This window comes from Artemia sp. Qi Xiang Cuo, chromosome 5 (assembly GCF_049724085.1).
Source record: "Artemia sp. Qi Xiang Cuo chromosome 5, ASM4972408v1, whole genome shotgun sequence".
Classification (NCBI taxonomy): Eukaryota; Metazoa; Arthropoda; class Branchiopoda; order Anostraca; family Artemiidae; genus Artemia; species Artemia sp. Qi Xiang Cuo.
The window spans coordinates 21112751-21137826 of NC_142798.1; the positions used below are offsets into that span (position 1 = coordinate 21112751).

Consider the following 25076-nt stretch of genomic DNA (forward strand, 5'->3'; position numbering starts at 1 on the left):
AGAGTCCAAATAGCAACAAGTTACAAAAGGTAGATGGTGCCACTGATAAGTCTGGTGATTGAATCTTCAGTAGGGCCGGTTTTTCATATTTAATTTGCATGATGATTGCACTAAGCAAAGTCAGGAACAGCAAGTCTTTGGTTACTTTCACTATCACAGCAGGAATCCGGATAAAAATAGCACTGGACTAGCTAAACTAAGAAGTCGGAGGCAGCTTTTTCAAAGCGCTCTCACCGCCATGTAGGCCTGGGTTATGTTATATATTTCGTTAGTTTTAATACCGTTGCTATCCCCTACTTTTTTCCGCCAGTAAGTACAATAGTGATTTATGCTGGACTACACACATACTCTCTCAATACTGACATGAACGACCAGACGTATAATACGGTGTATTATCGCCCCCCCCAAAAACAAAAAACAAAAAAAAACTTGAAAGTCACTTGGTCAATTTAATAAATGCTAGGGTTTCAGCTCCAATTTATTGGAGCCTGGGGTTTTCTAGTTTGGAAAATTCACAAGGGCCTATGAGTCAAATTTCCTAAGCCTGAATCCTGAAAGCCCCCTTCAGGCCCTTCAATATGAGGGACTGGAGAGTTTTTATCGGGCGACAGTTCATCAGCACGCACTAAAAGCAAATAGTGAACATCACTGTCGCTCTGCTGGTGCATTTTAAAGGACATTAATTGCCATCGAGTTAATTTGTGCTTTTCTTCTAGGCCGAGTTGACTGTGGTCAAATATGGCACTCTTCCCAAGTCCGGTGAAGACCAGCAAGACCATGGGATTATAGAACCTTTCGACTTCTCGAGATGCTTGATATGACAGGACCCAACTGGAAAGGTGACAAGAATGAACACACAATCGTTCAAATGAGCTGCTTCCAAAAGAAAAGACGAACTTTCTGAAAGTGTAATGAAAGTGGTAGGTTCCGCTAGTGATAAACTATACCCTAAGTGGCATGATTCAATGCCACTGGCATGATTCATGATGCATGAAAAAAGTTCACAAGCACAAACCACATTGAGCGCGATAAAAGAGTTTCCTGTCTTGCCAGTGTAGCTCCAAGCACAGAGGTTACACGTCCGACCACGAGAGGAAGCACAGGCAAGAACTATAGTCTGTGTTTGATCTGCAGTACGCCCAGCACGATAAGAGTGCGCCGTGTAGAGACTTACGCAACAAGCAAGAAAATATATATAAGCAAGCAAAGGCAGTTCTTGATCAATATCCTCATGTTCTACTCTAAATCGAAGGAGATGGAAAAGTGTCAATCAATATTCCAGCAAAGGACGTCAGATACCATAACAGGTGCATGAAGAAGTTTCTGGACTGTAAGCCCAAAGAAGTCAATGGGTCTCAGAGGGCTGTTACAACGTTTGACCCGTTTTGCCAGATATTCGAACCAAAGTTTCGCAACGGCAAAATCTATTACCGTAATTGACTTTGCGAAGAGTACAATAAAATACTGCTCGGGTCATTTCCAGAGGCAAATCCCATCAGGAGTTATAGGCTCAAGCAGAAACTTTTAAATCGATTTGAAGGCGAAGTTGAGTTCTGGCGGCAAGGAGAAGGACTGATGTTTTTGGTGTTTTTCGGGCGCTCACTAACAGCTTCTTCCGAAACAGATCTTGTCCCTTCGGCGAAATATTGACGAGGACTATTCACGGATAGAGACCACGGATACATGAAGACGCTAGGCAGGTCGATGTTGAGACGGCCATGGACCAATATGGCATTGCACTCTTACCAGAGGTAACCTCTGTGACTGTTCCGAGCATGTCTGGTGAAGAGGAAATTCCTCTATTTCGTCGAGTCAAAGTGAGCCATAGGCAAGTAACAAGGATGAGCACAAGTTCGGGGACATCTTTAGGGGATTCTTGTTCTCAATTCTTAGACGAAGGTTATTCAAACTTGCACTATGGCTGGCACACGCGAAAAGAAATAGTCGCTGCTCGAGACTGCTGGAAAAGTGAAGAAGGGGAAGATGTTTATGACGCCGACTTTTCCAAAGCTACGAGGATGTACTCCCTGTACATCTTCGGTTGTATGATAGTCTTTGATCGAGTTGAGTTTGAATGCCTGCCAGAGTCAGGAAAAATCCCAGCTCCTGAACAAATTCAGTCCAAAATTCAGATGACCTGTCAAGCAATCATATTTGCTGTTGGCATCGAAACTCCTGCAAAACAATCATTAGGACTCGTTCTATACCATGCTACAAGAAGTAGTGACCTTCTTTAGATACCAAACCTTCTTCAGACAAATTCTCTGATCTAGTTCTCTTATTCGGCAGTTCTCAGAAGCTCATGAACTATTTGAAATTGGTTGGATCTCTCATGGATGGAGCACGCCTAAAAGAAGTTATTGTTGCGGCAGAGATTCTCAGGGAAGGTACTGCGGATAAGGTGCTTTCAGGTAAGGGAATGTACCAAGCACTCCGTGCTCACTTCCAGGTCTACGAAGGAATTAACGCACTCTGGTGGGAGGCACTTGTGAATTGGCTTGAAACATCCTGCTTCGTGTTAGTGCCTTCTACAGTTGAGAAACTTCGAACCGTGAGTGATGCAACTGAGCGCTTCAAAAGTAAGACTAGTTCTGAACCATGTAAACAGATAGGAGATGCGTTGGACAGCAGTACTCCGCTTTTCTTGAAGTACAACGAGTCCAGATCCACCATAAGGAATCATAGCTTCTGGATCAACTATTTAGATCTTAGCCGTACCGGAAACGACTATCTTCATGCTGAAAGAGCTGCAGACTGGGGATCACACTTAAACGCCACAAAAGTGATAATTCCGATTTTTCGCATCAGGAAACCATAAATACGTTGCAGCTGCACTTAACTACCTAGAAGAAATGCTACGCCTGCCTGAAAAAGCGCCAGAAGCTCACAGAGGGTTTGTAAATGGCAATTGTTTTAGTAGGAAAATAAGCAAGCCCTTTAGCAGCATTGCATGCGAACTAGCTTTAAATTCGTCTATGAATCTGGACATCAAAGGGCATCGATAAGTTTCTGGTATCGTTGGTGCGACAGCAAATGAAAATGCAAGGGATCGATATCTGGCTACTCTCCCCTTTCTTGCAGCAGTCACCAGAACGCTGAAAGCCAACCTGAATACGGATGACGAGGCAATGAAGCATCATGAAGATGCCACCGCGTTTACAAATCTGACAATAAAAGGCAGAAATCGGGTTGTGGACTTGGTAGAGTTGTTTGGAAACCCATTCATGACGACGAGAACAGAGCTGCAAAGCTTTATGACAGGGGATACAGCTCCAGAAGCCGTAGCAAATAGTGTGCCGAACTTCCGAGACATTAGCTTCGAAGCCATGAGCTCGTATCTCAAAGGGACATCCACAAAAATGAAAGTTTGCATAGTGCAAACTATCGCCTCTGTTACCAAAAAAGGAAAAAAGAAACAGCTACAAAAAAAAATTTTTGGTTAGAACTGAGCTGCTTAAACAAGTTCTGCGTCTTGCAAATTCAACACATACTTTGTCCCTCTATGAGCTGCTGAAGTACGAGCTAGAGCCATATCCGGCCTCACTTGCAGCATTGTCATCAAGTTGTAGGGAGCCTCAGCTACCTACTGGTACAAAGTCAACAGCCTTGAACTACATTCTGCAACTGTCTGGCTTGCAGTCATGGCCAAAAATGATTCCGCATACAATTTTTGAAGACTCTCCTCGATCTGACTATATAGTTGATGTCATCATTGTCATAAGATGCTATCGACCAGAACAAAATGAGACGCAAGCAGATTTTAGAATAAGAGTTTACGATAGGATTCTTAGGAACATATCCAAAGCTTGTCAGTCTATCCATTTGGTTGGTGACAGGTAGGACGGTCTTAGTGAAGATAGAACCCGTGAAGACTACTCGTTTAACCTCAAAGAAGCATCTCGCTGTTGAGAAAGAAGACATAGAGGAAATATTTTCAGCCCCTTCACTTCCTCCAGCAAAGTTGCAGCACTCCGGGACGAGATTCTCAGTAGTCGCTCAGCCAAAGGTCGACTCTTGAAAATTCTTTTCGAGGTCTGGGAGTACAAAATTTCGAACCGTCTGATGATTCATCTCGCTGGAGGTATCGAGAGTCGATATATAGCTGTTACCGTTATGCCCCATGGAAGCTCCGTTGGTGACGATCTCTCGTCTGGTTATGAGGAAGCAGACACTCGGGTGTTATACCATAAAACAGTTGCCGCAAGACGAAAGAGCACAGTTGTGATAAGACAAGCCAACGCTATTGATATTGTCTTACTAGCTGCATACTACTTCCAGTATCTTGCTAGTCTCGACCTCAAGCAGCTCTGGGTTAAGTTTCCGTCCTACGCCATACCTATGCATATGGCAGCACAAAAACTAGGAGTAACATTTTGCAACACCTTGCTGCTTGTCCACAGCTTGAGTGGATATGACACCACAAGCTTTCTGTGCGGAATTGGAAAGGTTTGCCTTTTTCGAGCTGCGAAGTCTTCGGTAACTATAGAAACTTTAGCTGCGAAGTCTGTTGGGGTCTTTAGGTGATGAAGTTCGAGCCCCTGCAGAGAAGCCATCATCAGTGCAAAGTGATGGTTTAGTCAACGTTTGTAAGCAGCTTGCGGTTACAGTGTATGGCAGAAGTGAAACAAACTTCAAAAGTCTGAATGACCTTCGAGTACATTTGTACCCAAGATTGAAAGATTTTAAAAGGTGCATGTTCCAGTCACTGATTTGGATCCAAAGCCACAAGCCCCGTATTGATTTACCTCAGGCTACCGATATGGGCTGGAGAATTGAAGATTATGAACTGAAATCTGACCAAGTTTCTACGATGCCGCATGGGCTAACTTTGCTTTCTTTTTGCAACTGTGACAAGACTAGGTTCCGCTTGCGCTGCAAATGCTCCAAAATAGTTTTCTGTGACAGCGCATAGAAGTGTGGAACTGACCCCCAAAAATGTCTACTTTCCGATGTGAATCAGAACGAGTCCGAAGACGAAGATGAAGAAGAAAAAGAGATCTGAGCCACCGTTTCATGTTTGGTTTTTACTTCTTTATTTTTTATTTGTTTTGACATTAAACTGCTAATGCAGTCGTCTAAACCTTACTTTCAGCTGATCATGACAGTTACCGTCTACTACATCAGTGGCCGTTGACCTGATCAAACCGATTGGATCATTGGCCCCTGCTAAGCTGGGATTTAAAAAAAAAATAGTATTTTAAATCAGCCTTAGTTCCTCTGCGCCACACGTTCACACGGCTTCGCTACCTTGAGGCTCGTATATGAACCTACGTGAGCCAAATGCTACCTACTACAGAAAAAATAAATAGTTGCTCAAGAATTAAGATTTTTTGGAAAAGATGTACATGGTTTGACTCGTAATGATGAGCAAAATTCAAATAAAGCATAAAACATATACTTATGTTGGCAAAATTTTCAGAAAAACCGAAAAAAATTGGAAAATGTATATTAAAAATTTCAATTCAATTTTCAATTTCAATTTCAATTTATTGAAATAAAAACAAGATGAAACATAACACCAATAATAATATGGATCCTGGAAGCGAACTTGGTGAGGACCATAACAAGAAAAAATTGAAAATAAACAAGAGAAAAAAAAAGAAAAAACAGAAAAAAAGAGAAAACACGGGTAAATTAAAGCAAATTGATTAAAAATTTAAAGAATTATAATATCAAAGTTTAGTAACATTGTTATACAGCGTGCGAAAACTTGTGGATAGCTCGATACTGGAGGGTATCATATTCCATTGAAGTATAGATTTATAAATGGGGGATCGCTGGGCGGAGCTAGAGACACACTTGGGCACACTAAAGGACCGGTTGGATGAACGGAGACATAGGCCTTCAGAATTATTGCAATTAAAATAAGATAATAATTGGGGAGGAAGGTTTTTATGGTAAGCGGAGTATGCAAGGGATAAATTTAATTTTTTTATAATTTGTTCAAAAGGAATAATACCAAAATCGGAGAACAAGTCTTGGGTGGGATATAGTCGGGGTAGCCGAAAAACTGCTTTGATGGCACTGCTTTGATGGTAACTGAAGGATAAGTGTTGCCCCAAACAGATCCGCAGTATGAGATATATGGGTAAATAAAAGAGTAATAAAGGGTGACAAGGATATCTCGGGGAAGAAAATTATTCACACGATTAATCATTTTTACCAGTCACAAAATTATTGCTCTGCTGCAGGAAACTTGAGTTGACAATGATAGTGAGGAGTCTATGTGGACAGCAAGAAACTTGGCAACTTTTACCTGCGGGAGGAGATTGGTGGAATATTTTAGGCCAAGTGCTTGCTGAGCTTCATTTATTTTGTAAGGAGTTCGAAATAATACAACCTGACTTTTCTTGCTGTTAATGGTCATGCGGTTAACGAAAGACCATTCCTTTACTCTATTCAGAAGAATTTGAGCAGAGGTGACGACGGATGGTAAATTAGGGCCGGTGATAAAAAAGTTGGTATCGTCAGCAAAAAGTACTGGGTGCACTGATGGGCCCAGTCCTGTAACCAAATAATTAATATAAAGGAGAAAAAGTATTGGACCAATAACAGAGCACTGCGGAACGCCCCTCTGGACAGATAGGGGATGCGAGGTCATGCCGCCCAGACTCACACTCTCTACTCTACCAGAGAGATAGGAGCCGAACCATGAGAAAGGAATTCCACGAATCCCTTTGTTCTTAAGTTTACTTAATAAGGGTCTAACTCAGGGCATTCACTAATTGCGTGGCATGTTTTCCCACACTTAAGGCAAGACGGATGGGACAGTTTGCAGTTTTTTTTGCTGTGGCCGTGGGCCAGACAAGTAGAGCATTGTAGGGGCTTAGGCTTATAAATCTTATAAAAAAGGGACATACCGTACAAGAATATTTCTCTGTTTAGCTCAACTTTGCAGGAAATGAGGATTGAACGGCTTGGGTGAAGGACTCCTTCTTTGCTTAAAATGAGCCTTATTGCAGTTGAAGGATTTATGAGGAGACCTGAAGAATCTACTAGTTCGGTTTGTTCTGCAACTTTTAACCTGGTATCAACACCATAAAGCACATACTTGTGTAACTTTTCACATTTTTTTTTTGGCTAAAATTTTCTAGCCATCAAGAATTATTTCTTTGGATTTTAACAGGACATGGTCTGCCGCCTGAGAAGACGTAAAGTAAATATCAATAGACTCGTCCTGCTTGTAAACAAGTTCAAAATTTACCTTGGCGATTAGAAAAACAGCTTTTCTAATTTGCATTACTCGATCTTTTGTAAAGGGTTGGCCATTGATTTTCTTGATTGAGACAGTATAATAATTAGGGTAATCTGCACTACTAGTTTCTGGGATACTTGAAGAGAGGGGTTGCACCATCACTGGCGATCGAGTTTCATCCTTTTTTCCTCTTTTTGCCAGGCGTCTCACCTCTTTCATTAGAGTTAGTTGTGGCTAATGCCTGAATTCCTGACAGGTAGCTAACTGTTTTCGACCGCGTAGTTAGGGGGGGGGGTTCTAGAAAGAGTTTTAGAAGTAGGTTGGAAGGGCGACTGGCCAAGGGTTTCAGTGGGAGTATCCTTCTCGGGTGGTACCGTGGGGGCTGCTTTTTTCCTGATATTTATTGTGAAGAGACACTACAGATTCACGAACTGTTAATCAGTCTTAATTCAAAGTTACTTGACCAATAGTAAATCTTCAATTATGGAACTAGATTATTCACTATGATAAATAATAACTAACTTTGTGTGAAGTGAACAATCCCTCACAATTAAATCCACAAGTTAATTGCGCAATCTAACACAGCACAGTACAAAAGATAATCCGATTAGGTTCATAAGTTAGTTCCTTTTAGTTCAAATACTAAACTCATACTGAGGTTTATAAAAAAAAACCTTGTTTTTAAAATTAAATAGGGGTTAACCAAAAAAAATGAAGGTTGTGGGGGGAAACTAAAAATACCAGGTGAAAGTACTCGTTCTGAGGATTCAGAATATAGCCAGTTTATAATTTGTTCAGTTTATTTTACTGTGAAAAAAAAAACTAAGAGCGGTATGACGTCGTTATAGGCAAAATTTGACTTTACTTGCAAAAATGGCCATGTTCTAAACGCGTGCTGACTTGTGCACCCCGATATTCGTAATCAGCGTTCTCAATTACCCTAGAATCTACTCTCAAACCAACTGGGGCGAATGTGAGCCACCCCTTGAAAGATAACGGTCCCTGGATCACTGACTATTTTGTTTTAGTTACAATTGATAGTAATTGTAAGAAAAATTAATGTTAGCACGGCTTTTTTTTATTTGTGAGGTACTTTGTAATGATGTAATTTATTCCTAATTAATATATTAGAATAAATGGGGATAAAAGTGTTACATTAGGTGACGTCATTATTAATAAAGAGAAAGAGGAAAAATGGAAACTTACAGAGATGTAAGATCTAGAACATGCGATTATTGAAACACCTTAATAGAGAGTCCAGCTTCAGGTTATATTTGGCACTTTTACTATCGTGATATAATAAAGAATGGGTAATATTTTGGGTCTAAATTGTTTGCCTTCTACATAAAAATGGCGTACAGAAGAGTCCCATCACTTTTCCAATAGCGCTAAATACCACCCATGTCACTTGCTTAAATACCCATGCTGCTGTCTAAAAGAATAAATATCTTGATATTTTTTATGCCCCTTCAAGTTTATTTATAGGAGTTAAAGAAATGGCCTTATTCTTGGTTTTATAGTTCTTAAATTTAATACAACATAAAGGTTAATGGCTATTCACATCCAAGTTGAGACTCCTCAGATGTTATCCTGAATTGATGTACAAATAATAATCTAATAGGGACAAATTCTTTTATTTGAAAGTAAAATAAAAAGAAACCTTTGCATATCTTTGTTACAAATACATTGGCCGTCTTCAGCAGATAAACTGGTAGTAAATATGTTATTTTTACGTCATGAAAAGGCAGTGTGGTCTTCTAAAATATCTGAATTGATATGTAAAAATGAAATCCTTAAATGAAGGGAGGTTCTGAACTTCAGCCTCTTAGACTTTAATTTCTATTTCTTAGAGACTATTTCTTAGAGGGCCCATTCCGATACTCAGCCTCATACCATTATATCACATAAAATCCTATTGTTTAGAAAGCTGGGAGTCGTCTTCACATCAACAGCCTTCTTTTATCCAGTTTGATTTACCCTAAATAAAGTCACGCATAAGACCTATTGCCAAAAGTTACTCCCTTTTTTGAATTGGGCCCAAAAATCACTTGGAACTATTCCATACAATCCAAAATATGCCTAGTAGGATATACTGTAGCACCAGAAAGTGCTAACTGCTTCCATTAAAGGTAAGGTTGACGTGACAAAGTAAAGCGGGTCTGCATGCAAAATGTCTTAGGTACAAATATTCTGCATATTATGAAGTAAGAATTGTTTTCTGACTTCAACCTGTCCGAGTACTTTACCCCTCCCCCTTATATGCAAATATATAGCCCAAATTATATATTTCCTATAATTCTGTCACTTGTCTTTGTCTTGTCCCACACTAAGCTGAAAGATACTAACGAAGAAACCGGTTTGCTCTCGAGTTTTACACAGCGTAAACTTGAGTGAGTGACCTATAATACACAAGTGCCAAAATTCCTTCCCCCTACGGAAAAAAACAAACTCAAATAAAATTTTCAAATTTTGAAAGCCTTATTTTTCACGGGGGGTATTTTCCGGGGGGTACTTTCCGTGGGGGTATTTCCCGGGGGTATTTTCTAGGGGGATATTTTCTAAGCAAGGGTATTTTCCTCGGGGTATTTTTCCGGTAAGCTATTTTTCCGGGGTATTTTCCGCGGGGAAATACTTTGCGTAAGTCAGTTTTGTCAAGTTCTTTGTTAGGGTTTGCAACTAAGAGAAATGCCCTGTATTGGTAGCCTTTTTATTGGAATACCCATTAGTCACACTGTACTTGATAATATGTTCCAAACAAACAGTTACTGTAGGGCAGTGATAATAAGACTCACTCTGCAGTAACATTTGCTGATAACATATAACCTCTTTTTAGATGATCTATTAATTCTTTACTTTGTGTTAAAACATAACTTTAGAGGCTGATTCTTTTTTTCTGTTTCTGTTTTAATTGTAACAGATTTTGGTGTTTTCAGTTAGAAGTTGTTTTTTCCTCAATCAAAGCTTTTTTAGCCCAATTTCCTAAGTCCAAGTAGCTCTGAATTGAGTACAAGCCGAAAGCTTATGATACAGTTGCGTTTTTTTTTTTTTTTGTTTTTTTGCAGAATACAGTTGGAAAGGTCAGTATGGAAATTTGAAATTCAAATGAAACAAAATTTATTTTCCATGGGAAATGCTTTGCGTTAGTTAGTTTTGTCAAGTTCTTTGTTAGGGTTTACAACTAACAGAAATACCCTGTATTGGTAGCCTTTTTATTGGAATACCCATTAGTCACACTGCACTTGATAATATGTTCCTAACAAATAGTTACTGTAGGGCAGTGATAATAAGACTCACTCTGCAGTAATGTTTGCTGATAACATATAACCTCTTTTTTAGATAATCTATAAATTCTTTACTTTGTGTTAAAACATAACTTTAGAGGGTGATTCTTTTTTTCTGTTTGTATTCTAATTGTAGTAGATTTTAGTGTTTTCAGTTAGAAGTTGTTTTTTCCTCAATCAGTGCTTTTTTATCCCAATTTCCTAAGTCCAAGTAGCTCTGAATTGAGTACAAGCCGAAAGCTTATGATACAGTTGCTTTTTTTGCAAAATACAGGTGGAAAGGTCAGTATGGAAATTTGAAATTCAAATGAAACAAAATCAAAAATTATATGGTGGTATGTCATTTTTTGCATAATGTTGAAATTCAAGGTTTTAATTTCAGAAAACGGACAGCTTATGATAAAGAAGACCCAAGTAGACGGTGAAACTTAAGTTCAATTTTTTTTTAATATAACTTTTTTGGCTGACAAGGGTGAAAAATTTATACACTACCAAGATTTATCAGGGCTTATGACAGAATTAGGAGTGCCATCTTCCGTGATCAGAATTCTTCGGGTGTAATTTTGTGTAGAATAAAAAAAGAAATATTTCCCTTGATTAGAACAATTCGCGCCTAAACGAAACCCTCCTTAGGAAAGGAGGTGGGTGGTCTAATACTAAAATTGGTCTCAATAGACAAAAACATTACATAAGAAATTATGAAAATTTTTACAATGATTTAACGAAGAGACGATTACAATTCTTGCAATGATAGTGAAACAATAGTTCTTCTATGGAGAAGGAAAGAAAGTGACACTTCTTACGACGACAGGAAAAAAGAAAAATGACTTCTTTCCGATGGCACATAAAAAAAAAGATAAAAGAAGCAGGTGTTCTATAGACAGTGATACTTTTAATGGTAAATTTGCTTTTGTTTAATAACAAAATAATTTCTTCTTTTTAAGGAAGCAGTTTGGGATATATCTGAAAAAAGACCTTCAAAAGATTGGCCTCAAGAGGGCAATATTGAGTTTAAGAATCTACAAATCAGGTACAGAGAAGGGCTGGAACTAGTGTTAAAAGGAATTAGCTGTAAGATTCGAGGTGGAGAAAAAGTAAGTTTAACAAATATACCGAAAATATGACTTCTTGTGTGTGTGTTTTTTCTTTTGCTTTTTACAACTAGAAAATGCTTAAAAGGAATATTCAATATCAGACGCATTAAATTTATGTAAAAAATATTTTCAGACCATACAAAGAGATTGTGAGATACATATATGAGTAGAAAATGAGAGAGAGAGAATGTGTGTGTATGAGAGAGAGAGAGAGAGAGAGAGAGAGAGAGAGAGAGAGAGAGAGAGAGAGAGAGAGAGAGAGAGAGAGAGAGAGAGAGAGAGAGAGAGAGAGAGAGATAGAGAGAGAGAGAGAAAGAGATATATATATATATATATATATATATATATATATATATATATATATATATATATATATATATATATATATATATATATATATATATATATATATATATATATATATATATATATATATATATATATATATATATATATATATATATATATATATATATATATATATATATATATATATATATATATATATATATATATATATATATATATATATATGTATATATATATATATATATATATATATATATATATATATATATATTAGAGAAAGATAGAGAGACAGGTAGACCTAGAGAGAGAGAGAGAGAAACAGAGAATGGGGTGGAAGGACATACAGAGAAAGAGAGAGAGGGAGGGAGAGATGGAGCGAGGGAGAGACAGGCAGGGAGAAATATAGACATAGAGAGAGAGAGAAACAGATGATGGTATAGAGGGTAAGGAGGGAGATACAGAGAAGAAGTGAGAGGGAGTAGCCTTAAAAACTAAAAGTGACCTTCTGGATATGAAGGGTCTGCTACTTCCAACGAGTACAAGTAAAGAAGTACAATACATAGACGAGCTACGCTTGGCCGTACTTTTAGTCTGAAATTTTAAAACTTCTATTCTTTTTTGCTTGTCTGATCAACAAATATTTCATGCATTTAAAACCCTTATTTTTTCAAAAACAAAAGCTGTATTTTTAACCTGTAAGTTTCCGAAAATTTGTCTATCTCAGTCAGATTTTACCTGTATTTTTCTTCTTGTTTCCCTTTGCTTTTGACTCTTGTTTTATTCTTTATTTTTGTTTTACTTAACCTTGTTTACTGTAGAAATTTACTCTGGTTTCTCTTTAATACCTACATTTCTCTTGGTGTTTGAATTTTTCAAAGAAGCAATGAAAAAAGATTAACAAATTTATTGAAAAAGGCCATAAACCCCAAATATATTTGTCATATTGGTTGCAGCTGTCGGCCAACTGTTTGCCTTTAAGATGGAGGAGTAAAGTATTTGAGAGAGGTAAGGGGTTCCCGGCGTCTAGGTACACGTGTCCCATTTGTAATATTGAAGAGGAAAATCTGGACTTTTTTCTGTTCTGGTGCCAGGGGCTTACTGATTTGAGGGAGGGTATTTTGGGGAAAAGTAATTTTTCACTTCGGGGCATGTTGTCTCAGACGGTACATAGCCTCAAGTGTAGATTATGTAGATTTGTTGATTAGGCACTAAAGATAAGAAAGGAAGTATTGTGAAGAAGATTTGTTATGGTTTGGAATAAAAATGCTGAAGGGAGTTTTACTTTTGTTTTCCTGCTATAGTTGATGTATAGTGTATATGGCCCTGTAGAAAGGCTTTTGAATACACGATTATTACTATTATTATTATTATTATTATGTGTGTGACATTGTGTGTAATTATGTGAGTTAGTTTTATAGTATTGTGTGTGCGTTTGTGCTGCAGTTGCTATGTAATTTTATTTTTATTTGCTATGAACTATGCTTAGTTATTGTTATATATGTGATTATCATGTAGTTTGACTTTATATGCAACTGTGTTTGTTTTTGCCATGGCCCAAAGAGGCTTTTGTTTTGCAATAAATATCTATCTATCTATACCTTTAAAATGGGTACGACTCATTTTACTGAAACCCTTAAAAATAAAGGGAGGTTAAATATAAAGGGTAAAAGTTGGCGGGACAATGGAACGTCATTCAGTGCTGTTTCCAGACTCTTTCTAAAAGCTAATTTTTATTATAAAGTAAACTCTGCACAGGAAACTTACAGCCCCTCCACCTTGAAAAGCGATTTTCGTTTAATTTTTACATACTCCTTGGGCTATATGGGGGGGGGGGAGGAGGGTGGTTGTGAACGATCAGGAACGTGATCATGATTTGGAAATATTCTAAAGTAAGGAATCTAATAGTAATACTTTTATTATATTAAGTTATTCCATTTAGAAGGGTCCCATTAGTGTGGTGTCACTAAATGGGGTCCCCTTCTTCAGTTCTGGAACAGCAAAACCTAATCTTTATCTGACTGATTTTATGGAGCAAAAGGACCTTAAATAGCATAAAAAATTGTATAATGTTGAACTAAGCAAATAAGACGGGACATGAAGGAGAACGTTTTCTTAATTTGACCAAAAAATCGGCCCACCTATTTTCTTATCAGGTGATAAGACTGGACTTTATGGTGTACAAGTTTCAAAGGTGGTACATTTGCAGAAATTTAAATGTGGATCATATTAGGATGTGTAACCTATATATAAGCCGTCTTTTTCGCTTGTTGTTTTCTAAAACCAAAAACAAGCAAGGATTAAATTTTACAAAAAAGTTTCTCTGTTGGAAGCAAACAGTGAAGTTGAAACTTAAAAGGAGCAAAAATATCTATATAACTCTATGTAACATTTATAAATTAGGACAAATAAACCGACATATGATCTTTCTTATATTTTTTGGATTGCACAAAACAAGCGCTTTACTGAAAACACAAAACGACACAACAAAACAAGACTAGCAGCAGAAAATACTTAATCAGCATGCCAAAAATCAAAGACTAATTTAAAAGTTTCTCAATAGTCTGTTATCGGTCATTGAAACCCATAAGTTTAGTTTACAGTTTTAATCTTCCAAGAAAATCAAGGAAGCCTAGTTTCTAATAAAGAGCTAGTGTTAGAACTCTGTGAATATAAGGTAATATCACGAGTCGATTTATTCTATACATTTATTTCTAATAAATGTTGCATAAGCTATGAACAGTAAGTTTTTTGAATAAATGGGGAAATTTGTTTTTTCCCAGAGATTTAGTTATTTCTATCTAAACAACGAAGAGTTTTAAATTATGACAAAATGTTGAAATAAGCCATAATCTTACTTATATAAAGACTCCTTCAATTGAGACTCGTCTACGAAACAATAATGAAATATCCTTTTTAGGACTATAAAGAAAGCCAATAACTTGACTTGGCTAATTATGCACATGTCCTACCAAACAAAATAAAAAAATATACAAAACCCCTAAAATACTTTATTTTTGTACTGTTAAAACTATTCTTAATCGGTTTATTTCTACCTTACACAAATCCTATATTGTTTTGTGTTTTCAGTAAATCGCTTCTTTTGTATAATCATACAAACATGAAAAACTCATCTGTTGTTTTTTGTCGGTGTTTATCCGTTTTTCTTCTATCGATGTTGCATAGGCTGTGAAGCAGTAATTTTTGATTGTTTTCTGTTTCAAATTCGCTCTTTACTTCTGGCAGAAAACGCTTTTCTTTTAATTTTTAACTACAATCCTACCTCGACCAGAATCAGGCATAGGCTGATACATGGCTAATATATCTCAATATATCAAACTGTATCATCATTCATATTGGCTAAAATAACCCACGGCACTAATAACGCATTACTTACAACCAAACATCGTCTCTCGAGACATCCGTCGTAGTTTAATAATTCAGAAGCCTGAGTCATCAAGCCCCTTTAGTCCTCAGTTTTATAGATTATGAGCAAGCGTTTGATTTAGCTCATAGAATGTCCTATGCTTGTATGGTATACCAGATAAACACATTAAAGGGATTAATGCTATATACGAGAATAACGTTGCTGCGGTTAAGGAGGAAATGAGGATAGTGGCTGGTTTCGTATTAGAACAGGAGTTAAGCAGGGATTGCGTCCTATCCTCATTTATGTGGATCATTTTAACGAAGTTTGTCTTGAGCACAGGAAAGGCAATGGGAGAACACGGTTTTAAGCATCCTAGATGAAAATGTTAACAAAAGAAATGAATTTTTAGAGGTCTTGTGAGTTCAGGGTGCAAGGATAGATTTGAAAATTAATGTTAAGAAGACTAAGTCGCCAACACTAGGAATAAGTGAAGGTGACGAGGTGATATTGGGTAACGAGAAGATCAATCAAGTGGACAGCTTCACTTACGTAGATAGTATTATTAGTAAAGACGGTAGGTGCAGTGAAGGTATCAAAAGTAGAATTGTCAAGGCTCAGGGTGTTTTTTTTTACAGTTACAAAAAACTTTGGAAGAAGAGAAAGATAAATCGGCGAGCCAAGATTAGAATATTTAAGCTGCAGTGATGACAATGATCAAGTATGGTTCAGAGCCGTGAACATTCCGAAAAACAGAAGAGGATTTGCTAGATGTTTTCCAGTAAAAATGCCTACGGATTGTGCTGGGCACCCGACTGACAAACCATGTTGTAAGCAGTAAGCTGTACGAAAAAATGTGGTTCAATCCCGCTTTCTAGAGCTATAAAAGCGATAGGTTGAGATGGATAGGACACGTTTTGTAGATGGAGGATGAGAGATTACGCAAGATCGTCCTTGTCAGGCAATCGTCTAGGACCAAACAAAAAATAGGTAGTCCCCGAATGGCGTGGGAAGATTTCGTACGGAAAGATTTAAGGGAAATAGGAACTTCTTGGGAGGGTATACAGAGGCTTGCTTTGACTAGGTTGGGATGTAAGAGGAACGTGCGTTGATGTTTTGACCTCCGACGGCTTGGTGCTGCAATGAGTTGCTAGTAGCAGTAGTAGTATTATTTTGTCTAGTTTTTTGTAATTAATTGTCTTATTAGTCATCATTTTATTGATTATAAGTGAACCTCTAACCAATTATCTTTTTCCGGAGGTTGGTATTGTTGGCAGAACAGGAGCTGGAAAATCCTCTCTGACTCTTGGTTTGTTCAGACTTGTTGAACCAGCTGGAGGAACCATCCTAATTGACGATGTTGATATCACAAAAATTGGACTACATTCACTTAGGCTGAACCTGACTATAATTCCGCAGGTATGTCCACCTCCATATTGTACTGGAAAAAGCTGAAAATAACACTTGGATTTGTATGATTATATTTCCTAGAAAATAATCGGGTGTGTGGATTGTATAAGCGTTTTTCAAGGAATGATCCTAAAATGGAGCTTTCCAAGTAGTTTTCAAAAACCATTAAGACTTGGGGTAAAAACCTATAGTTTAGTAATTGTTAAAGATCGATCGGTTCGAAAAATTAGCCAGAAACAAAATCCTACTCTCCATATCGTTTTTAGTGATTTAAACTTTAATAATGAGAACGCGCAGGTGATATTCTCAAATCTAGTTCACCCACAAAAACTTAAATTACTTTTGAAAAAAGGGATCATATGGAAAAACTAAATGACTTAAAAAACTGGTCTAGTCAATTTTGTTGTCTGTCGCAAGAATGTCACATGAATCCACTAAATAATATGATATTGTTTCTCTTTTCTCTTGGATTCTCCCAATCTTCTTTTATTTTTCCTCCTGTATGAAATTTTATTATCATTAGGCTTCTAGGCCCACTGTAAGCTTGGGTCCAAGGTCAATTATAAGCTTTTTCAGTACTACACCTCCCTATTACAACGCTAAGATGTTTCTGAAACGGAAAACCCTCATAATCATGTGAGGAGAATTCAAGACATAAGCCAAATATGGACATGAATTCATTTTATATAATGCCGTGAGAAATAGTTTTTATTTACAAAACCGGAACTCAGAAATCAAAATGGTATAACTGCTCCATAACACAGTAGCACTATTTTATGAAAATGGTGCTTTACCTTTCGGATGACCTTCACACAGATACAGGCATAACGTATAATTTCTAAATAAAACCTAAATATAGCTTAGTTTACATACCATGAAACTTTACTGCCATGTACCCAGTCTCTGTTAACCCTCTCATCATCATACAAGTACTCCTCATTGTCATTTTATTCTTCATGGCAGTTTATCCTTCCAAAATGTTCAAGATGACCCCAAAGAAACCCTCTGTTTTTCAGTCGATTTAAGTTTGGCAATATATTTCAATTGATACCTCAGTGTCTTTTCAAACTTTATTCAGGAAGCTGCCTAAGTTTTATCCTCCTCACCCTTGAATTGATTACTTTTTTTTTCGATCATGGTTTAATGTTGACCAACCCATCGTTGTTTTCTCTTCTTTCTCTATATCTCGTCCTTTTTTATTTTTATTTTATTAGTGTTTATACTATATTCTAATGTATATTCTTGATGCCTTCTCTTTTTCTCTGTTTTCTTTTTTTGTGTATACGTGACACATACGTCGTTTGAAACAATTATTTTTCGTATTTATTCTGTTTGTTGTTTCTTATTATTGTATTTTGAGGCCCCCTATGCCTCTTTTAGAATAGGTAAATTCATTTAATTTTTTTCAAATTTCTCCCCCCCCCCCTCTACATTTGAAAAAATGAATATTCCACGAGAAATAAAAAAAAAAAATCAAATATCAAAATATTTTACAAAAATACCACGTCTACTGTAGAGTTGGGATATATTACAGCAGCACGTGAAAAATATCGGGGATTTGGCCCTTTAGCACCGCTTTTCTCCTTTAGATAAGTCCCAGTTATCAGTGATGCATAGGCCTTTCAAATTTGCCTGTTTTACGGACTGCTCCAGCACCAGAACACTTGGCCCTGACAAATCTTGTGCCTGTGCGTCAAATAGCAGTTCCAAACCCATTTAATAAGTATTAGGAATTATAGTGACATATTCACCAAAAAAGTATCTACCAACTTTTTTCACGTTTTCTTTCAGGACCCAGTCTTGTTTTCTGGCACCCTGCGAGTCAACCTTGATCCGTTTGAGCAGCACACAGATGAGGAACTTTGGACAGCCTTAGAATTGGCTCATCTAAAATCTTTTGCCAAATCACTCACGGCCGGACTGTCACATGAAGTTGCCGAAGGAGGAGAGAACTTAAGGTAAATTTGCCTAATATAGTAGAATTATCTTATATTGGGAATGAGGGGCTAAGGACTCTCAGATCAGGATAAGCCGTTTTTGGCTAAGATTATAGAAAGAATAAAAGACCAGGATGTCCAAATGTGGACCCAGGCAGTTGAAACATCTGAGACATTGAAGTTTAGTTCCCAAGTGAAAGAGATATTTGGATTTGAATATTATTTTAAACTAGGATTACCGTCAGAGACATTAAGGACTTGGTTTCGGATCTGAGCGAATTGCCTGCCACTAAAAAAAATAGAAAATTAGTATTTGAAAGAAAAAGGATGGCCCCAGATGCAGATGTGGATTATTCTTGCCCCAGATGTAACCTAGGTATTGAGGATGTAACCCATATTCTCGCCGAGAGCCAGCAACTTTCCCTTTTAAGGGGAAAGTATTTTGAGGGTGGTAACTTGGAGTTCCCGGGGATCCTGCAGACGACTGTAAAAAGGACAATCAGGCAGTTATATAAATATGTAAATGAAGTGTTGACAACAATAAGTGAAACTTGATATTTATGTTATTTTTCTTGTGGAATGTATTTAAGAATAAAGTGCTGTATGGCCTATTTTTGTTGCTTATAATAAATTTATTATTATAGCAAGGGCATTAAAAAAGATCTGAGATATCAATAGGAAGAAAACGTTTATATTCAAGTTTGGTGATGCTATGCATGGAGGTTCGCCACTGAATTGGACCAAATTCAGAAAAAGAAAACTTTTTTTTTACATTCTTTCAAGTGTAAGTTTTCGAATCACGTCTTTTTCCCCAGGGTGTTTGGACAAAAAGAAATCAACCATCGGTGTAATTCTTGACCATAAAAGGAACTATTCTTGATACTTGTAAGGTACCCTCTTTTTATCGTAAGTCTAAACGGATTATTCCTCTGAATACATGAACGACATCTGGGCTCCTCAGAAGCTGGAGAAGGAAACACAATCTCTGGAGGGCTTTTAAGTCCACTAGACCATCAGAGAGTACTATTCATCTGTTACTTCGATTTTTTCAGAAATTTCTGTTTCTTCTTTTTTATTATTTGGTTACCGTTAATTTTAACAATGCCTACAATTTGAAATTGTTGCTAGCTTTTACAAATGACCATTAAAATAATTATGAAACAACCTCTTTGCTTGAGGTTCTGATTGAGATTAATATATCTATTAGTTGGTTATACACTATTAGTTGGTTTTTCTCCTATATTACCAAGACTATCGAAAGTGAGTTTTGGCTTGTTGGTAAAATTGTCCTTTCATATGAGATCTTGCGCAAAAAGGACTTCTACATTCCTCTCTATAGACCTGGGGAATCAGATGGAAGGAAGTCAATGACTAAATAACAAAGCTCTTCCAATGGAAGGAACACTTCGAGTAAAAATTAAATCCGCAAGTAATGACAGATCAAAGCGTCATAAGCTGCTTCCCAATCAAAAAAGGTTACACCTGGCCACATTCACTATGATCTGGGACCAAAGCGGCCATAGAATCCAAAACACGAGGAAAAGCTCCGCGACCAGACGATGTTACTGGAGAGTTAATAAGTATTGGTTCAAATGATGTTGTTGACCTACACCAAACTGTTATATCAGCCACTTGGTCCATCGGATATGTCCCAAGACAGTGATGTAAGGTAGACTAAAAACTTAAAACTTCCCCAATAACATCTTCCCATGCCATTCGGGAAGACATGCTTTTTGTTTGGCTGTAGATGGTTGGCCGACAAGGATAACCTTTGGCAATCTATCATCCTTCATCTGCAGAACATATCTTTGCCATCTCATCCTTTCTGTCATTATAGCCCTAGAAAGCGGGATTGAATCACATTTTCGACAGCTTACTGTTTGAGACACGGTCAGTTAGTCTGGTACCCAAAACAATCCATAGGCAATTTCTCTGGAAAACATCCAGCAAATCCTCCTCCGTTTTTCAAAACCATACTTGACCCCGGTATCATCACTGTAGCTTATAATACTCTGAACCTGGTTGGCAAAATTCTCTTCACATTCTTCCAAACTTTTTCAACTGTGAAAAAACATCCACGGCCTTGGCTATTAACATCTTCGCATCACTCATCGTCTGTACTAACACTACTACCTAGGTGGGTGAAGCTGTTCACTTGATTGATCTTCTCGTTACCCAACATTACATACTCAAATTACCTTTTCACCTTAACTTATTTCGAATATCAGTGGCGGATCCAGAGGGGAGGAGTGAGGGGGGCGCCCCCCCTAAAGTAGTCTAAAGTAGTGTCATTTATTTAATTTTAACAAAAGTTTGCGTTAATTAAACTTGCTTCTAACGCAAGTTTATCGGAACAACCTATGTTGCCCCCCCCCCTAAAAAAATCCTGGATCCGCCCCTGGCGAATATTAGCAACTTTGTCTTCTTAACATCGATTTTCAAACCTATTCTTGCATCCTGGACTTGCAAAACCTCTGAAAGTTCATTTGTTTTGCTAACATTTTCATGTATGATGCTTAAATCATCAACATAATCTAAGCCTAGTAAAGTTTTATTTCCCCATTTGATTCCATGTTCTGCCATTGCCTTTGCTGTGCTCCTTAGGACAAAGTTCATCAAAATGATTCATATGTGAGGGAATAGGAAAAAACCCAGCTTATTTCCTTATTTAATACGAAACAAGCTAATAACCTCATTCCCTACCTTAACTGCATCAATGTTATTCTCGCACATAGCACTAATCACTTTAGTGTACGAGTATTTATCTGGTGTAACATACAAAGATAAAATCTTTGCAAAAGATGAATAGGAACGCGATCTTAACGACTTCTCATAATATATCCGAGAGAGGAATAAAGGCATTTACTAACCCGACCATTTCCCAATTGTTAACAAAGGAGTGAAGATCTGCTCGACGCACCCTCTAGCCTTCCTGAAACCGCACTGTTCTTCTCTTAAAACTTTATCTACATTATCGCAAAGTATAAAAGTATCGTCATACTAAGTGATTTGCTTCTTAGAGAAACCAGATTAATGCCTCTATAAATACCATACTCACTCTTATCACCTTTCTTCTAGAGTGGTGTAACTAGAGTTCTCCTAAAATTGTTAGGTATTTCCCCTTTTTTTCCTAAAATTATCAGGTATTTTCCCCTTTAAAAATCATATTCATGGTCTCTATTTGCTGATATCTAACCTCATAACCACCTTATTGAAAAAACTCATTTACTGTACTATCACTACCTGGGGCCTTGTTATTTTTTAATCCGTTTAGTAATGCCACTAATTCTTCCTCACAGAATAAATCTTCCTTCACATCCAAAGTGCCACAAACTTTTCCATGTTTTTTTCATAGCCAGTGAAAGCTAATGTTTGACCAGGGAATTGCTCAAATTTGTACGGTTCACCAACTAATGCAGCGATACATCGAGTTTAATAGAGAGCTCTAAAAACTGTTTATTGATCTTCGACGGGCCTTCAACCTCATTTGAAGGAGAGGTCTGTGGCAAATTATAAAACACTACAGTGTCCTAGATGAAATTGTCAGAATGATTGAGGGAATGTGCGACCAGAACAAAAGACAAATATTGACTACCTCATGGTTCCCATGAGGTTTATTTCTTATTTATTTATATGATTGCATTATTTTTTTTTTTCCATTATATATGTGATTAAGTTTTTTTCAATATATATATGAGTGAGTAAAATAGTGAGTCCTGCCACAAACAAATCTGTATAGATTTTCACGTGGCAGGTCTGTTTGATATGTTTTTTTTGTGAATATTGATATTTAATACAAATGAACTTTTCTCTCTCTGATGGGCTCTATGATGAATTCTCGACAACAACAGTCCTCAGGGGTTCAGGCTAATAAATATATATTTCTCATATTTTTTCAACTTTTTCTGCATGTCATCCTCTCCTGCCAAGTATGGGCAAAAGTAAGTGGGATCCTACTAGAAAAATCGGCTAATGCTGATGATATTTTTCAACTAGCTACGACCGGCCAAGACCTCAAAAGATATACAGATAGAATATCACAAGCAACAAAACCGCTTGGGATGCAGATTAGCAAAAAGAAAACTAAGGTCATTATTACGTCATTCCAGACCACCTCAAACTCTGTATCTGTAGTAATTGATGGCGAGGAAGTGCAAATATTGGACCGATTCATTTACCTTGGTAGTCTGTTAACGCTGGATAATTACCACACAACTGACGTCAGAAGCCAATTGACCCTGACCAGTTCTGGTTTTAAAGGCCTCTTAAACCTATGGTGATCCAGCCACCTTTTGAACTGCCTAAAAACCCCCCTCTTGAGCAGCCTGATCATACCCATTGCTCTGTCTGGGGGTGACAGATGGACAATAACAGCTGAAAAGGAACTCACCCTTCTCGCATTTGAAATGAGATTCAGATAGCAAAGATTAGACAGACTTAGGGGCGTCGCTACAGTATTTTTATTGGGGGGGGGGGGCAAGAGGAGGTGCTATGGAAGTAGATGCTATTCAAGCGGTAGTGAAGAAAAGTAACTATTTGACAAACACGCTACATGGGGAGTTTAAAAACATTACGCACTGCATTATAGACAATAAACACACATTAAACAATCATAAATACAAGTACTGGTGCCTGGCTTTTACTAAAATTGTCAGCAATGAGCTGCTGCAGACGACAGTAGTATAGCGTAAACAAGCTTTTGGCTAGGCGAAGGTAAATGTCGTATACATTCGGCTTTTTTCAGCAAGGTTCACGACTAATGCTGCAGTATATATAACTCCTCCTCCTCCCCCAACCCTCATGTCCAGCACAGGATGCTCAATCTCATAATTGAACCAAGCTCTACTCTAATTGCCCCGGGTATCGCGCTATTCGTTTGCTCGTAATTATGAATGGAGTTTGACTCTGTAAGATTTAGTTTCTTGCACTAAACTATTAGTATACATGATGTATTGAAATATTATTTATGATTTTCTATTAAATTTATTTATTTGTGGGTTTGCTGATTTATATAAATAAATAGTATTGATATCAGCAGGCCACATAAAGCCAACAAAAAATCACAGGCAGCGCAATGCTAATGTCTAAGTAAAGACACAGGATAAGTCGAAGTATTACCACATATTGTGCAACATAATATTGTGACATATTCTTCACATTTAAATAGCGACCGTATTTCAAATTTGAAAGTATTTGAAAAATAAAGTTAGAATTATTAACTTATCCGTTGTGCAGTGTTTGACAAAAAATATCCAGAAAATTAAGCAAGAAAAACGGGTTTTAATTTTTATAAAACAGTGAATACAATAAAATAAACACTTAAATAAACAAAAATACTCCGAATATTTCGGCCCCACGTCCGGGAGCCTTTCTCAACGGAAAAAAAGAGAAAATGAAACAAAAACTTTCCTTTTTAAAAAACTTAACTTAAATCAAAGTAAAACATACTAAAGACATAAAGAAAAAAACAAAAGAAAAAATATAAATAGGAAATAAAACTCACATATTAAATAAACACTTCCATGTACTGGCGTATAAACAAAATAGAATGTCTATAATGATTCAAACTCGCCTCCTCACAGTATATAAATGGGAAAGGTCAACTAACCCCCGGGCCATAACCCCTAATTAAATTTCACAAGTTCATTAGCCAATTTTTGAATTATAAATTGAACGGATTCGTTGGCTTGCAAGCTTAGCTGCAGTTCGTTTACCTTTCCCAGCATTTAACCCAGTCTGACCTTTGTCCGCAAGGTCACCATTCGTATCCGAACTATTATCAAAAATAGTACTGGTTGAAAATGTTACCTGCTTTTTAATTAAACTATTATAAATCGAATTGATTCTAAAATCCCCTTCATCTCTATTGATACTAATACCCCCATATATTATCTTTTTTATTTCTATAATTTCCCTGAAGCTTTGTAAAAGTCCTTTGTTTGATCAAATAAAATACTGTGATGAGGAAAATTATATACATGTTCTGCGACAGCTGACTCAAACGTTTCCGATGTTTTATTTTGTTTTAGAGAGCAATCTATGGCATTCTTGTGTTGCTATAGCCTATTTTCTAAAATCTGTTGTGTTTTTCACACATAACATTTACCGGAAGAGTATGGCATTTTGTATACTCTCTTTTGCATATTTCTCGGTACCTTGTCTTTCCCCTTATTTAAGAAAGAGCTTATAGGGTGTCCTGATTTAAATGCTGTTTTTATATTATCTTTTTTTAATTCTTGGCAATTCTTGGCATCATCATGGCAGAAACCTTAAATCAATAAAAAAAAATGCGAGGGATGCCAATTGGAAGGGAAAATAGACTCCTAGAGTTTCAAAATTACCTTCTCCTTTGTATCTTTGTTAAAAAAAAAAAAAAATTCTATAGAAGTTACACAAAGTTTTTCTTGTGTAAATCAGGGTATGGGGGTCAGTGAAAAGAATCGACGTGGCGAAACAGGAAGCATGGAACATTTTTCAATTTCGCAA

At 37.0% G+C, this 25076-nt stretch overlaps 1 protein-coding gene across 1 annotated transcript in view; it reads left to right on the forward strand.

The window, feature by feature from the left end:
- The window catches only part of LOC148951940 (ATP-binding cassette sub-family C member 1-like), a 171813-nt gene that overhangs the window by 140536 nt on the left and 6201 nt on the right, over window positions 1-25076 (forward strand). The window contains exons 24-26 of the mRNA XM_089089422.1: window positions 11421-11570; window positions 16504-16662; window positions 18445-18611. Coding sequence (XP_088945548.1) covers window positions 11421-11570; window positions 16504-16662; window positions 18445-18611 — 476 coding nt within the window. The remainder of the gene's footprint in view (window positions 1-11420; window positions 11571-16503; window positions 16663-18444; window positions 18612-25076) is intronic.